This window comes from Mustela nigripes, chromosome 3 (assembly GCF_022355385.1).
Source record: "Mustela nigripes isolate SB6536 chromosome 3, MUSNIG.SB6536, whole genome shotgun sequence".
Lineage (NCBI taxonomy): Eukaryota > Metazoa > Chordata > Mammalia > Carnivora > Mustelidae > Mustela > Mustela nigripes.
In genome coordinates this window covers 129,405,808-129,423,710 of record NC_081559.1, presented here as the reverse complement: position 1 = coordinate 129,423,710, position 17,903 = coordinate 129,405,808, and the positions used below count along the sequence as shown (strand labels likewise).

Below are 17,903 nucleotides of genomic sequence, written 5' to 3'. Positions count from 1 at the left end.
CATCTGTTCTTACTTACAAATAAGATCAAGATATTTTGCCTTTATCTAAATGTCCTTTATTAAGATTTATTTAAGGGGCACCTGGGTGGCTCGATGGATTAGGCCTCTGCCTTCGGTTCAGGTCACGATCTCGGGATCCTAGGGATGGAGCCCCACATCGGGCTCTCTGCTCAATGGGGAGCCTGCTTCTCCCTCTCTCTTTGCCTGCCTACTTGTGATCTCTGTCAAATAAACAAAATCTTAAAAAAAAAAAAAAAAAAACTATTTATCTTCAATCCCTTTGTTAAAATCATCATTCTATACACAGATTTTGAACTCAGGGAGTAGGTATGAATTAGAATTCCTCCATTGGAATTCCTCCAATATACAACTGTTCTACTGAAAAAAGGAGAAAGTGAAAGGAAAGTTCTAAAATGATACAAGCAGAAAGAAAAATGCATTGAGGGATGAGGCTAAGTAGTAATAAAATATATTCTTATAATCTTCTTCAAAAATACGAGGATAAGGGGGAACACAACTGCCCACTGAAGTGTAGACTGATTCTTCAGCAAGGAGAAAGAGTGACTTTACAATGGAGAAACACCACCTCGGCCAGGTGACCAAGGTCAACATCAACGAGCATATGCCGGGGCTATGCATCTTCGCTACGATGTGATGGAAATGGCAATTTCCCTATGGGGTATTCCCCCTCCCAAAATTCATAACCTCAGTCAAATCCTAAGAAAATTGTGAGATAAAATTCCAGAGAGGCATTCTACAAAATTATCTGACCAGTACTCAGTACTGTCAAGATCTTCAAAAATAAGTCCGAGAAACCACCATAGCCAAGAGGAACCTAACAAGACATGGCCTACTAAAGGTAATGTGCTAGCCTCGATGGCAACCCAGACTAGAAAATGGACATGAGGTAAAACTTAAAAATCTCAAGCGAAGTATGATAATGTACCATCAAACTGGTCTAGTAATTGTAACAAACATACCATATTAATGTAAGATGTTAATAAGGAAAGCTGGGTGCAAGGTATATCGGAGCTCAGTCCTGTCTCCCCAACTTTTTTGTAAAACTGTTCTTTAAAAAACTGTACTAAAAAAATCCATAAGGATAATGTAAAATGGCAGTAAAATGAAAACAAAAAACAAAAAACTTTGGATTTCTTTGGAACACATTCCCTTGTCTCTTTTTAGCAATACTATGGAAAAGATGAAGATTTTGTACCACTGAACTTCAAAATTCACTGAAGGGAAGCAGTGGTCATATTCCCATCAAATAAAATGAATAAAATCTAATTTGGGGTCTTCATTACTTACATTCTGAAAATAAAGGATGACTATTAAAAATTATATTGGTTTCCAAACTTTTCAAGACCTAACACTCACCACTGCTAGAATAAGTCACAGTGTACAAAGCTATGGAAATCATAAATTATAGAGGTGGGTGGGTGGCTCAGGTCATGGTCTCAGGGGTCCCAGGACTGAGCCCCGCACCAGGCTCCCTGCTCAGCGGAGAGTCTGCTTCTCCCTCTGCTCTTCCTTGTGCTCTCTCTCAAATAAATAAATAAAATCTTTTTAAAAATCCTAAATTATAAAACTTCAGAACTTGGAGGCATTCTACACTAATCTCTTGGTAAGTGCACTGAAACAAAGGAAATTTGCTCAGTATCGATCCACCAGTTAGAAGTAACTCAAAGTCTGGTCTTTCAACTTTCAATTCTAAGATCTTCAGCTATATGCTAATTCCATTCTGATTACAGACATGTCAGACAGAGCCAATAATGTTTCTAAACAACCTTCAAATATCTACATCCATAAGCGTATTCTATGTAAGGGGTATTCTGTTGACGTGCAAGTGGGGTGGCAGGAAGGGATGAGGAAGCGGTCGGTGTTACGAACTGCACTTAGATCTTCCTTGCATTCTAAGTTTTACAAAAATAGTGTTTCATTTACATTTAGTCCCAATGCTGCACAGGCAACTCAAATTAGAGAGCAGACAAATTCTGAACTTAGTGCAGTATTTTAAAAATAAACTGTATTTAAACTGCTACTACCACGTGTAGGTGATACATAGTTCTACTTTTCACTAGTACACCAAAAGGAATGAGCAAAGAGTACACCTCAAGATCATGCAATTACAAGTACTGTAATTAGAAAGCCTTGAGTTAGCCTGTTAACTTCGGACTACAATAATATTTTAGTTCCTAGACTAGACTTACTAAACCTAGCATTACTAAGCAAGATAAAGCCAGGCAGGTAAGAATTAGGGTCCCAACAACAAATGAGTAGCCTTGAATATAAATATGCCGATGAGATGCAAACCCTCCCTTTAGGAAATGACCAGTAAAAAGGAGGTTTCTGATGATGCCAGTGTGGGACACCTGGGGTGAATCTGTTAAACTGTGCCTCCATCACATACCATCAGTGTTCTACAAATCTAAGCTGTGACAGCACAGAACTCTTTAGTTTCTTCCCCCATCAGAACAAGTACCTTAGAGCCCAGCCAATAATCAATGCAGCAGCCAGACTCATCACGATCTACATAAGCTCTATCTATCCCAAAGGATAACATACAGACTGTTAGAAAAGCATTCCCTGGTACCAAGAATGGGGGATTAGGGTTATTAGACAGCTGGTACCACCACTTCCTCCTATTACATGAAAACAAATAGGCCTCTTTCTCTTTTGCTCTAAGTTTAGTATTAAGAGCATGTAATTGAATAAGCTCACTGGAGCGGATAAAGATTAGGATAAACTGTTATCCCCCTCTCTTTAATTTCCCCAGTTAATTTAAATGGCCAACTAAAACAAGCGATACAATCTATTTGTACTCGAGAGAACCATCAATCAGGAAATCCATAATAGGGCAGGCAATACATATTTTTGAAGATAAAATGGAAAAAACACAGATATGAGTGAACAATTTTTATTGAAACCCTCAAAGATTAAAGAGGACCAAATGGTGAGTTTGGGTACCATAACAGAAAATCTCACCTAACTGTACCATCATTCACAGGAATGAACAAACCCAAACACGACAAAATTCAATTTCTCATGTAATTGCTACAAGTGAATGTAAATGAACTAATCATTTTATCATAACCTTTCTTTAATCATACGAAAAAGAAGGGAATTTACATGGCATAACAAAAGATATGCAAAACTTAATGAAAACACAATTCTCTTAAGTTTTTCAAACTTATTTTTATAGGATGCAGAATGCACTTGAAATGATTAAATGATTTAAGCTGATTCTTTTTTATTGCAAACTGTTTTAACATCAGCTTAACCCCCATGCATGGTATTCAAAAAAAACACAGCTTTTTAATTAGAAAGATCACTCGAGTTAAAATGAGGAATTAAGTACTAAAAATTAGGAAAAGGCTGGGGTTTCTTCTGAAAGGAATCTTCAAGTACCAATATGTATAGAGAAAGAATACTAATTTTGGTTACATTTTCCCCCTTACTGTTAAATATACAAACTATAATACCTTTCAAAATAAAATACCCACATACGATAACTTTAATTAGAAACAGTCAAACCAGATCTTGGAAAAGTATTAAAAGTAAGCAATTTGCTGGGCCAGTAATGTCTTAATTTGTGATTATTCCAACATTTGATGATGTGTCTCCTGCTGTAGAGCCCAGGTTCTCTTCCTTTTGGTCCCTACAGTTAAGAAATATTTAGTTAGTTGTGCTATTGAGACAATCTGTAATAATTTCGCTTAGAGAAAAAAACTTTTTTGCCATACACTGACAGACCAAAGAGGAAGAGAAGGCAGGTGCTCTGAAGAAAACTTAAATGAGAAAAAAAAAACACCAATTTTGAAAAAAGTTTTTTTGTTTTGTTATTTTGTCCCCCCCACCCAAAGGAATGCTGCACCCATTTCACTTAATATTAGAAATCCAGGTTAAAGGCACTGGGATGTATTCCTCACCATGAATAGACTACTCAACTACATCTGACATCAGAGTCTGCTACTGTAATCAGCCTGCTTGCTGAGTGAGTGACACTTCTTACATAGAAACTTAATGTAAATTAAACAAGTTTGAATCCACTTATAATGTAACTAGTTTTATAAAAATATTCAGAGTCACTAATAAAGCACCAAGAAAAAGAGAACCTCAGAGAGAGGACTCAGACCCTTCCTACAAGGTCACCCCTTTACAGTTTTGTCTAATAGGACCTCCAGAGTGACAACAGTCATCTTTGACATGTCCTACCTATATAATCTTAGGGATGTAGACCATTGCTATGGTGACTATACCCAAATGCCAATTTTCATTATAAATAGTTAAGAGACATGTTACAAGATTTCATGGCTTACTCTTAAAAAGGTAAAATAGGTGCAATTTTCCTTTAAGAAAGACTTTATTCTGTAATACACCATTAACATTTTGATGTTCCCTTCAGTAAACACTGATAAAACTACACTGGGACTACCAAAGAACTGTGAAGTAGCTAAAATTATTACAAATACTGTATTTTTTTCCACTTGAATACAGTATTTGTACATTTAAGAAAACATTGTACAAAAAAATTATATAAATGAAAGCCTCAAAGAAGTATCTGTCACTAAATTTTTGAATTGAAGTGACCAAAGACTATAGTAAATGAAAACATTTCTAAACATGATGTAAACATAAATGGAGTAATGCAAAACATCAAGGTATTCAAATCTACTATATTGCTATTTTCACCCTTAATGTATCTTTCTACATAGTTTTCTCCTTTTGGAACAGTAATATAAGGGGCGGTACATTATCTTCATAACCTTATGCCACCAAATCAGTTAATACAGATGCTTGACACATTTAATTATACAAAATCAATTTGTTTCAAGTTACAAAATTAATGTTGATATGTAATTAATGAAAAAAAATAAGATGTTAAAAAGATAACTATAAGAATACCCAGATATATGCTGTATTCCCATTTATATAGATCTGATCAATAAAACATCAACACATTCACTTAGATACTGATTTAATCCATGGATCAAGGCCATATTTTCAAAGTATTTTAAGGATGCCAGGACACTGCAAAAGCTGGAGAAAAGAGTTGAGGAACAGTATATGCTCGCTAAACAAGAACTATGTTTATTTAGCTAGTGAATACCTAGAGTAATAAATTTTTACTTCATGATAGCAATCAGGCTCGCAAACACCCAGAAATAGGAATTAAAGGGTTTTAAATGTAGTTATAAAGGTCATAAAAAGTCTGATTAGACTGAGGTACATTTACTCAAAATTTTGAGATTCATTAAGTGGTAGCAAACAAAATAATTCCTCAGACAAATGCACATTTTTCAGTATACATATTATTGGGGGAAGGAGGGGAGAAGAATGTGCATTAATTGGTGAAATCCACCAAGCTGCATATCAATATTCTGTTACACCAAACAGTTTGAAGACAAGGGAAATGTTCTAATATAATTTCAGATTATGTTTCATTTGGCTAAAATAGAGCTTAAGGTTGCTTTGCCATATTAAAAGTTTACTACAATAATTTTTCACATAAACATTTAGACTTGAACTCCAGGACTAAATATGGCATGATTATTTTGCTTTTAATCTGTCAAATAGCTAAAAATTGACAATTTAAAAACTACAACAAAGAAAAAGTTGAAGCAGTGTGACTCTTACATCATTGAACCACTTCTAATGGTTAACTGTTAGTATTTAACAAATTCAAAGAGTTAATGAATCCTTGCATTCATTCAGTCTTCTGTGCCTTAGCTAGGATGCATAATTACAAAAGACAGCAGATACTGGTAAAAGCTTCAGGACAGAAAGTGCTTGACGAAGTTACAGTTCTCAAGTGTGTTTGGTGAGAGTATAAGGGCAGATGCGCTGATGAAAACCATTACAAGAAGAGTCAATTCTGTGTTAGAGTTCAAAGATGTCACCTTAAGCAGAAAAAAAGCTTTAATAATGTCTTCTTTGACTTATTAGGCATTTCCAGAGTCTACATCATTAGTGTTGTAATTCTAACAGGACATCTTCATATGGTTATTGTTTGTTTCTATTTCTCTCCTGAAAGAAAAACACAAAGAATTTTAATAAAATACCACCATTATTTAAAAATTTAAATTATTTGTACTATAATGCAAACCATCTTCATAAAAACTTCTTCAAATACTAATTGGAGTAAGTAAAAAAGATTTACCTGCACACAACCACAGAGGGCTGATTACCATGAAACATTTCAAAATTAAGCAATTCAAACACAAAGACCTATTTCAGGAGAGTATGGCCCTCTCCACAACCCTATCTTCCCAAGAAATTTTAAGGAGAGTATGAAATGTGTTTTTAGGCCTTTCAATGAGTTTTTAATGGTGAGGTATCAAAACAGACAAAAAGGCCTCTGAAACAATATGAAAACTTTTGGCTAGGCAGAGTTAGGAGAAAAGGAAGAGTTGCATTAAATTGCATTCAAGTTGTATTACGTTAAGATTCTAGTAGTAACTAAAAAATATCGCGAATCACAAACTTCCTCTATATCACATTCTCACATTCATTATATTGTAACTTTTCCCTATCAAGAAACATGATTATTTATTTCCTTTAAGTGGAAATCCCTTGAACAAAAATTAAACTGACTGATATTTTCTCAATGTTTATTAACCAAGTATTTATCTATAGTACTTCTGCCTGTGAAAAAAGGATGACCAGCGTTGTGCATATCTATCAAGTGAATGCATCATATAGTCTGTTTGCACCATCTTGTTTTATTATTTTTCAAGATTTTATTTATTTGACAGAGAGCCACAAGCAGGGGGAGAAGGAGGGAGAGGGAGAAGCAGGCTCCACACCAAGCAGGGAGCCAGATGTGAAGATGTATCCCTGGACCCTGGGATCATGATCCAGTCAAAGGCAGATGCTTCACCGACTGAGCCATCCAGGTGCCCCTGTAAGTTTTTAGTTTAAACAAGTTCACAGGTGATCCAGACACTGCTGGTCCAGAAAACACACTCTGAAAATTACCTGTGTTTAAACAAATTATAAGACTCACTCTGTTTTCACTACTTCCATTTTATATTTCCAAGAGCATTACATGTTCTATAATAAATATGAATGCACTTTGCAACTGATCAAAATAAGTTCCCATCCTGTGACAGCATCAGAAAACTGTATTTTGGGGCGCCTGGGTGGCTCAATGGGTTAAAGCCTCTGCCCTCGGCTCAGGTCATGATCTCAGAGTCCTGGGATCGAGCCCCGAGTAGGGCTCTCTGCTCAGCAGGGAGCTTGCTTCCTCTGTTCTCTCCCTCTGCCTGCCTACTTGTGATCTCTGCCTGTCAAATAAATAAATAAAATCTTAAAAAAAAAAAAAAAAAGAAAGAAAACTGTATTTTACATTCCAAAGAGAACTTTTTAATTTCTTTGTTACTAAATTCCTTTTTTATTTTAATTTACTCCTAGAACTTGAAGAATAGTACTTTATACAGAAAGCTAATCAAATAAATCCCTACCACGATAGCTACAAATCATTTTATACACACATTATCAGTGAAAGACTCTGAAATTAAATAAAACAAAATGAAAGCAGACACAAAGCTACCTAATTAATCACATTTCAAAAGGATAAAAACAAAAATTCAACAACATAAAAAAAAAAAAGATAATTTGGTACTGGGGAGCTACAGTTTAATTTTACAAAGGCCTTAAGTGCTTAGAAGAAAACAGCCTAAACATAAAATCAGTTTTAAATGGAAGGAAACAGATAGATTTGTATGAAAAATCTTGAAACCTGCTTTAATTAGCCAGATATAAAAATCTAGAGAAATTCATCAACTCCACAAAGGGCCCCAAAAGTAGACAAAAAAAAAAAGGCACTATTTAAGGATATGTAAGACAAAGAGAAATTTAACTCAAGGAAGATGATCAGCTGTATCAATGAGGATCATGTATTACTTAAATAGAAGTTAAAGATGCTATTTCAGTTTGAACAGTAATCAACTATGCACTTTAACTGGATCAAATTTAAAATATGTAAAATTACACTTACTATAATAAATCTATATGTGTAATGCATAACTTCCAACTCAGTGGACAGAAAAAGAGGAAAAAAAAAATCAATCCAATAGAACAGATGGGTCGGGGGTGGGGGGCTTGAATGATCTACATTTAATTAGAAAGTACAAAATAAGACAGCAAAAATACACATTTATATCAAGCATCAAAAAAATGTATGTTCATCAATGAAAACAATTCAGATGCTTCAAAAATCCAGTTATACATGATTACAAGAAAATAACCTAAAACATAATGACACAAAGTTAAAAGTAATGAAAAGATCTAAGACAACACAAACCAACTAAAGACTGATAGAATTATATTAATACCAGACAAAACTGATTTAAAGGCAAAAACCATTGTTGGGAGATAAAACAGTCACTACATACTAAATAATAGACATTTTTAAAATAAGCTATGACACAATATTAAACTAAAAAAACTTTACATACATTAGAAGTTGTCAGAATTATAAAGAAAATTTTACAGGCTTCTCATTACAGCAGGAGAATTTAACACATTTCTCTGTAATTGGTAAAATGGAAATATTAATAAAAATGTAGGCTGCATATACATAAGACAGAAAACCGAGGCAATTACAGGGTTCACAATGAACCACCAAAAAAGGTGACTACATGTCAAACTGGAAAGCAAATCTAAATAAATACTGGAGTCCACATCATACAACATCACATTTTCTGACATCAGTTTTAGAAGCAAAACAGGTAAACAACAACAAAACACCTTACCAACATTTGGAAATTCTAAAAACATACTCCTAAAAGTCTCCCCAAAAATCATAATGGAAATTCAAAAATTTTTACATCAGTACAATGAAAATGCTTAGTCTATGGCCCACCAAACACTTAGGAATGTACATGTGCAAAACTGAAAAGAATAAAAAAAGGCTCAAAAATAATGAGCTATCATCCAACTCAGTAAGTTAGGAAATGAGTAATAAGTCCCCAAAAGTAGAAGGAATGAAATCAGATTGCAGCAGAAAATAATGAAACAGAAAACAAGAATAAATAGAACCAAAGAGAATAAAAATTGGTGTTTGCAAGGAAGAGCTAGTGTCTGGAGAGGGAAAAAAACCCTAGCAACAGAAAAATCTCTGGAAGGACTGATTTAAAACGAAGATACATTTTAAGTATCATGAAGACTGATACAATTAAAAAATAAAAATACTATTCATGCCAATATGAAAAATACCTTAAAACAACTTCCTAAAAATAAAATTTACCTACATACAATTTACCAAACTAAATTCAAGAATAAACAGAAAACCTGCAGAAGAGCCTTCTAATAACTAAAGAACATAAATCAATGATTAAAAACTACCCCACACAAAACCCCATCAGGCTCGGTTTTTTATTTTATTTTATTTTATTTATTTATTTGACAGAGATCACAAGTAGGCAGAGAGACAGAGAGAGAGGAGGAAGCAGGCTCCCTGCTGAGCAGAGAGCCGATGCGGGGCTCAATCCCAGGACCCTGAGATCATGACCTGAGCTGAAGGCAGAGGCATTAACCCACTAAGCCACCAAGGTGCCCCCGTGTTTTTATTTGTTATATACCTATGTAAGTATGTATGCATGCACGTATGTAACCTCTACACCTAACGCTGGGGCTCAAACCCAAGACCCTGAGACCAAGAGCCAGCCAAGAGCCTCCAGACTCACATAGTACATTTAATTAATTGTCCTAGAACTGATCATTCTAAACTAACACCAACTATTCCAGAGACTAGATAAAGGGGGAGCATCTCCTGAGTATTTTGAGGGTAGCAATACTTTGATACTAACAGTGTCAAGAGAAGAATGAGAATGTAACAGTTTAGTCTCACTTGTCACAAAAGGATCTCTTCTAAGGCTGTTTTGCTGGTAATAGTGTAGAGAAGCAAAGGTGAGAATGGGAAGGCCAGTAAAACTAGCACAGTTAATAATCCAGTACAATAATATCAGCCCTTAGATGGTGAAGAAAGATGCAGAGCTTGGTTTTGAGATACATTCTGAAAGCAGAATCAACAAGACTGACTTACTGATGTATCAACTGATTAGAGACAGAGTTTATGAAAGAAAGAGTCAAGAATGAGTTCCCTTAACTGGAAGAGCAGTGGCGCCCTGTACATAGAGAAGGTTTGCGGCAGGCAAAGAAAGAGGGGAGTTAGATTTCAGACACTTATTAGGCAGCTGTGAGAAGGTATCAAATAGGCTGTCCGACATAGGAGTCTGGAGACAGGAGGAAAGGCCCGGGGTGGGGGTGGGGGGGCGGTTTATACATATTTGGAAGTCCTTAGCACTATAAATGTCCATCAACAAAACTCAGGTCTTCCTGAATATGGTCAATACCTTGGCTTTAAGACAACAAAACTCATATTTATATTAACAAGATCTAGAACTGAGCCCGACACTGTTAACATTAAATAAGTATTTAAATATAATGAGAGATCTATGGGCATGCTATTGACTACAGACCACTAGAAATATGAGATTAAGCAATATGGAGCTATCAGTGATAACTTCTTGTGCTATTCTAAAATGACATACATATTACACAACTGTCATCATAAATAACATGTACTGGTGTGTTGTTGGGAAGTAATACAGGAAGGAAAAAACCTGAATTATACAAAAGGAGCATGGTCCAGTACACCTTAAGAGCTATGTCTTTAGCGATAGTTCAGAAGAATGCACTTTAAACAAACACTCTTTATGACACAAACTTTCCAAAGTGACTCATAGAATTTTAACAATGACTGACAACTCAAAAAACAATTTGCAGGGATCCCTCCTTCTCTCATTTGCCATTAATAATACAGCTAGGTCTCAACCAGTCAGATTTGGAGATTTGAGGGCTTTTCAGTCTCTGGTATAGGGTTTCTTCCCCATTTTGAGCTGAGTAGACACTGAAGACCAATGTATGAACCTAAGGCCCAGAAACAGAACTTGGCCAGTGGAGAAGAGCTCCAGGAGGAAGTTTACTTGCTAACCCATGTCTTTTTGACAGAGCATAATGGATGAGCTAAGACTTCCTACCTAGGAAACAGCTAGAAAACAAAATTTTCTTCAGTGTCCTCCGAAGAGCCAAAAGCTTACCCTTAACATTACAAATAGATAACTTACTTCCTTTTAATCACTGGTAGGTTTATCACTATTAATGATATTTCAGTAACCAGAACTAAGATTACATAAGCCAAAAGGGAAAAAGCAACTGTGTATCTAAGAAGTCTCACCATCCAAAAAGAAAATGAGAATAAGCACAAGGAATATAAGTACAATGAAAGAGAACTGCGGAAAGAGCCAGTGAATACCTGGTGGCAGGGGGAAAGAGGGTAGAAAAAGAGAGACAGAGAGAAAGCAGGCAGGCAGTCACTTGAGACCCAAATGCAACAAACACCTTTTGTCTAGCTTGAAAATCTGACTTTCAAATTGAAAATTTCAGTAGATGAATGAAAGGGCTTCAAAATGCTCATTGCCTTATTTAAGGAGTAGAATATTAAGTCCAAAAATTACCTCAAATTACAAAGCAGAAAAAGAGAGCTAGAAATCACAAAGAAAAAATAAAAATAAGAGAACCGTAGAATAGATCTAAGACAAAACAAATATTCTAGAAGTAGGAAAAAGAACAAACACAAGAGCCAAATAAATAACAACTAAGTAACAAAATTTTTCACAAATTCTTTTAATATTCTTTCCTGCATGAGGTAGGGCTTACTTTTCCTCCTCTAAAGTGTGGGGCTGGACATTCTGACTTGCTTCTAAGAACACAGTATGCAAAGGGAGGAAAAAAATACTTATATTAGAGAAGTCTAGCAGATTCAACCTAAACCAAGTAATCAAAATTAGTATCACTGAGTATTAAGTTACCTATAATTAGATTGAGAAAGACACACTAGTTATGCAGTATTCTTCCCATAAACTCAGTCTGATTATGAGAAAGCATTAGGTAAACTGACACTGAAAGCCACCTTAAAAAACATGTGCCCTGTAGTCTTCAAAAGTGTTAAAACCATGAGAGACAAGGAAAAACAAAGAATTGTCTGTCCTAGCTTAGGGAAGACTAAGGAGACATAAAAACTAAATATAAAATGGTTTTCCAGATCTTCAACAGAAATAGACATTAGTGGGAAAAGTGGGGACATCTGGAAAAAAAATCTGTAGTTAATAGTACTGTACCAATGTTAATTTCTTAGTTTGGATAAACATACTAGCAGTATGTAACATATCAGTATTAGGAGAAACTAGACATACAGAAACATCCAGTATTATCTTTGTAACATTTCTGTAAATGTAAAAATTATTCAAAATCAAGTTTTAAAAAAGCATAATAAAAAGCTAGAAAAATACAAATCCCAAATATATTAAATATCATATTGCCATAGAAATATGAAATGCATAGATGTTCTTCAGGGTATTGTTAATTTAATGGCTGCCCTGCTTCTTTTTATTATTTATAGGGAAAAGTGTTAAAATTACATCCCAAAGTTAAAACAAGTAAATTATCAGACTTCATTTTTAAATTAAAAAACAAAAAAAAGAGCTGGAGCGGAGGCAGTGGCCAGGGTGGGAGAATAGTCATGTTTCAAAAAAAGACAAAATTATAGACAAAGAATGACTACAGTTAAAATATAACATTCAATTCCTCAGAAAAATTAATTACTTACCAGGAATAAAATCTACTCAGATTGGCTTACTGAATGAAAAATTTCACACTAGAGAGCAAAACAAGGGCAGTAACAGATGGATAAAACCCCCAGCTGTTCAAAAGCTGTACATTTGTCCAGATCCATTAAAGTGTTTTAATACTGAGATAAGCTTCTGACCTGCACTATCCCAAAAACATGATCAATCATTTGGCATTAAGAAAGCAAAAGACAAAGAATATAAGGGAAACAGATCAGTTCTATCCTGTAAAATAAATTCAAAATTTTAAAAAAATCATCAAGGGAAAGGATCATGATTATGCTTTGGAGACTCTGTTTTGGGAAGCCAATTCTTCAATTTTTTTAGACTTACATTTCTATGTAAGTGAGAAGGAACATTCTTGATCCTCGGCACAACCACACTATAATAAAGAAACTGCTTTAAAAGATTCCAGTGCTCAAGTCTGCATTTACACAATAAAGAAGTATTTCAGGTTTGAGTAAGTATATGCAGTCTGGTAATTTATAAACAATTCATCTGTACCAACCAAAGATCAAGTAATCTCAAAGTGTGCTATAAAATGGAAGAGTTAAGAGTAACTTCGAATAGTGAAAAATGGAGAACAGCTACAGTATGTGTTAGTTTAGGTTCAAATGAGTAACAACATGATTCTAAGAAGTCCTAGAATTAGAACTAATTCATGTTTAGAGCTGTGATTTAGTTTCAACAAAATAATATCATTCATCACACTAAATTAACTTTTTTGTGGATGTGTAGCCTTATTTTGGTTTTCTAGTTTTCACTTAATTTCACATTCAAGACACACTGTATTAAAAAATAAAATCATATATAAAATGAAACATAAAGGTCAAACTAAATAAAATGGTCTCTATTTACAATGTGACTATTGGGCAGAACATCCTAAGGATATTCTATTAGAACTAAGAGAACTGATAGGTGAATTTACAAAAGTCACAGGATACAAAATATTTCTACAAACCAGCAATGAACAACTGAAAAAAACTGAAATTACAATTACATTTACAAATATAAAACAGTAAAAAAAATTAAAAAATACATATATAAAATACTTAGAATAAATTCATTAAGAGACATGTGCAGGTCCCCAACACCAACAAATGTAAAATTTCACTGAGAGAAATTAAATGTCTGTATGTCCGAGCAGATTGAATTCCACAAAGAAAGGGCTCTTTATCATTAGCGGCTTACTGGTAACCTTTAATATTTATCTGTTGACTGAGTAAGGAACCACACTTAAGAACATACAGGATCAAAATATATGGTGATAAAGGCTGACCAGAATACAAGATGTATGCTAGTTCTCTCATATAAAAAGGATGGTCTGTGATCCCAGGGTCCTGGGATCGAGCCTCACATCAGGCTCTCTGCTAAGCAGGGAGCCTGCTTCCTCCTCTCTCTCTCTCTCTCCCTGCCTCTCTACCTACTTGTGATCTCTGTCAAATGAATAAATAAAATCTTAAACAAAGCGGGGGGGGGGGGGGGGGGCCTGGGTGGCTCAGTGGGTTAAAAAGGATGGTCTGAGGACCCAAGAACAGAGGCTCTGAAAGCCAAAGGAATTCATATCCAATTCCATTTTGGATCAGATTTTAGTCTACTTACAATAAAATGAAAGTAATAAAATAATTACATTTCAGACTTTCATTCACAAGTGGAACTGTTCATTAGTAGCTTTTTTATATCTTAGTTCTTTTATTATATATCCTGTAATCTTTTTTATTCCCTTATGTTATTTCAAATCCAAAAAATATCAGTATTGAATGTGTAAGAATTGAAATACTTTTCAATAAATTCAAAGTTTTCTGCCAAGAAACAGTAAAGTCAGTTTCACTCAGTAATTATACAGTGCGATATAAGTAAATTTCTAAAGAAACTGCACATCAAAATTTTAAAATAAACTATTAGACGTAAACAGGAAAGATAATTCAATAATTTGAGTTAATTCCTGAAACCTAAAAAAGATATTTCATATTAACTTAGATATGTTCCTGCAGGTAACTATGTATTTGCTGCTCAAGAAAAATAACTGAAATACCATTAAATTTAATGACTGTTCATACCATTACAGGTATGAAAATGGTATCTCCGAAGGGTATGTAATTAATCCAGTAAATACCGGTAGTTCATTTAACTGAAACTCTGAAAATTCTTTATCAGCACTGGAACAAAATACAGCTACTAACTCTCCTATGGGGTAAAAATATTTATCCAAGAAAAAAACAAACAAATCAGTATTATAAAATGTTAAATTAAAGCACCTCTTTTCTCACCTCTGGCCTACAAAGAATTTTTATCAAGTTCAAAACAAGAGTCTACGACAATTAAAACTGTATCATCTTTTTTTTTTTAACTGCATCATCTTGAATATACAACATGTCACTCAATGTTTTATCAGAGAATTTGTCACTTAAATATGCAATATAAAAAAGTTTATGGTATCCAAGCACCTGCTGGTTCAGTCAGTAGAGTACGTGAAATCTTAAGAGTCATGAATTCAAGCCCCATGTTGGATGTGGAGCTTACTTTAGAAAAAAAAAAAAAAAAGTTTATGGTATCCAGGTGCCAAAATCTACTTTCCAAAGAAATATTCTCCAAATTTTACTGTAAAGATCAAAGGAAAAACAAGATTTTATGTACTGAATTTGTTACTATTAATCATAATCAACTCACTTCATAAAAAAGAAAGTCCACCCATAAAAAAAAATTTACCAAAAGGTGGCTGAGCACAGACTTCAACTCATTCTTGATCCTAAAAACTATAATTTGATTAATGGGAAAGCATTAAACCAAGTGTTCTACTTGAGAAAAAGAAATATAGAACTGTCAGGGAAATGCTTACTGTTATCACAGGAATAATTATTGTTGAAGTGACTTCAGTATATTAACAAAGATTGGGTTACTCAGAATCAAAATTATTCCCATCACAAAAAATACTGTATGAGGTACTAAAACTTACTCTAGCCTAAAAATACCTAACAATATAATATAGTATACATAAAATACACAGAAGATTCTAGAAATTAAAACCACTTAATAACAAATTTATTATAATTATGTCTTACTTTATTCTACATAAACTGCAGGTTTTCATCTCTTTCTGTACGAACAGGTAAATGCTGTATTTTGGAAATTCATCTCAAAGTTACAGGCAACTGAAAAGTCTAATTTCTATATGGAGAGGAAAAAACTATTAAACAAAAAATTTCACTTGAGATTAAGTTTCCTGGTCAATAAGGATTTATAAGAATGAAAGAAACTAGTAGGATCTAAATGACTCACGGTCAAGTACAACAAAAGTAAAATTTCAATAAAAGGATTATCTAAACAGTCAAAAGTAAATTCTGCTGTGCAGACTACTTGAATTTATTTTATCTGTACAAATACAGCCAGAACATTATTGGTTCTTTGTTTTCTTTCATTTTTCTAATTAAACTAGCTTTATTATTAGAAGTAATACATACAAAGAGCAAGTTAAAGTAAAAAGCAAGCTCCTCTATCCACCTCTAACCCTTTCTATTTTAAGTTCCTCCTAATGGGTTGCCACTATTTAAGTAGTGTTAGTATATATACTAATATATATTTGTGTGTGTGTGTGCGTGTGTATATATATATATATATATATATATATATATATATATATATATATATATATTTCTTGTTTTCTCAATGCAGACACTATCCGTTCCCACTGAATATGACAGGTAATTTATCACAGTGGATGAGTATGTTACATTCTCCTTCTCTCCTCCCTCCTTACACTAGAAGCCACACTATTTTTAGTTTTAGTGATTGTCTTTATGACTCTAAATAACATGCCAAGCACAACTGCTTGATATATCATCTTTAAACAATTATGTTACCTTTAGAAAGATGAGAAAAATACTCCCTTTATTTACCCTTCTTCAAATCTTTCCTTCCCATTCCATCTCATAACATTTTGCTCTAACTATAATTAAATCTTTTATACGCTAGTGTCCATTTCTACAGATGGAAAAACCAAAAAGCAGCATTCATTATGGAACTTGAATGACCAAGTACATAGTTCCTAAATAAAAAAAGTGCAGCGATTTAAACCAATAAATAAAAATTCATTCAAGCTTTCAAACTTTACAAAAGGAAAGAGATTCTTCAAAATATCTACTCAGTTAACAGTTAATCATCTGCTTATTTGCCAATCATTAGGTGCTAGGGATTCAGCAGAGAAAAAAGCAAGCCCTGCTCTCACAGAGCTTATGTTCCAATGAGAACATGATTGGCTAGAAATGTTATTTTCTTTTTAGCTTCCTTCACTTCTCCAAGGTCACTGGTTCCCCACTGAGGGCTCATTTCATTTGTCAGGCTTCAAAGACCACAGCACCAATTTAACAGACTGAGTGGAGATGCACAGAGTCCTGAGGTAAACTACATACAACGAACACCTATCAGATGCATAGTCCCTGTTGAGAGAGACTTATTCTAGTATAACCAGTTAACAGGCGTTACCTTTCTTGAATTCCTTTTTCTGTTGAAAAACTTCTTCAGGTTACTTTCTCATGAAGGCTATGTGACTACTCCTGCACACCTGGAATCTTTATTTTGCATTTCCCCTTCCATGATATAATGTGACATCTTTAAGATACATCTTTAAGAACGTAATTCTATATACCCTCTTCCCCTCCATTCTGAAATAAGATTTTCTGTACGAGTATCCAGAGTTGTAGATGGAAAAATTCTGATGATAATCTGATTCTCCTTCATCTGCAGTAGGTAATCTGTCTTTTGCTCAGGGAGCTTAAGATTTTCCCTCTATCCTGCCTTTAGTTCTTTTCAATTTGAAAAAATACTGCTAGTTACTCAGCCTGAGCCCATTCCTTCTGAAAACATAAATCTTTGGTCTTTGGGCATTTTTCTCCAATCATTCTTCCTTTGGTTTTTTCCTTACTTTTTCAAAACTCCTTTAGAAAGACAGTGGGCCTCTCCCCTCTTTCCATCACTTCTTTCATCTTTTATATATATTTTTCATCTCTATTACTCCACATTTGGAAATTTCTTTGATTTGAAATTTCAGATCAACTGGACTTAAAACATGAACATTTTATTATCTGCTGCTCACTAACTTTTATTTGCACATTCACGTTTCTCATTTCCAAGAACATTTTCTAGTTTTCTTTTTACATAGGAATCCAAACTAACAACAAATTAGTTTTATTTTTTAAAATGATTTTCTGCTCC

The 17,903-nt window shown here is 34.1% G+C and overlaps 1 protein-coding gene across 4 annotated transcripts in view; it reads right to left on the bottom strand.

The window, feature by feature from the left end:
* Window positions 1–2,903: 2,903 nt before the first annotated feature.
* Window positions 2,904–17,903, bottom strand: part of YTHDF3 (YTH N6-methyladenosine RNA binding protein F3) — a 39,308-nt gene continuing 24,308 nt past the window's right edge. For all 4 annotated transcript variants that reach the window (XM_059394650.1, XM_059394647.1, XM_059394648.1 and 1 more), the window contains one exon: window positions 2,904–6,027. In XM_059394650.1, coding sequence (XP_059250633.1) covers window positions 6,004–6,027 — 24 coding nt within the window. In that variant the 3' untranslated portion in view covers window positions 2,904–6,003. The remainder of the gene's footprint in view (window positions 6,028–17,903) is intronic.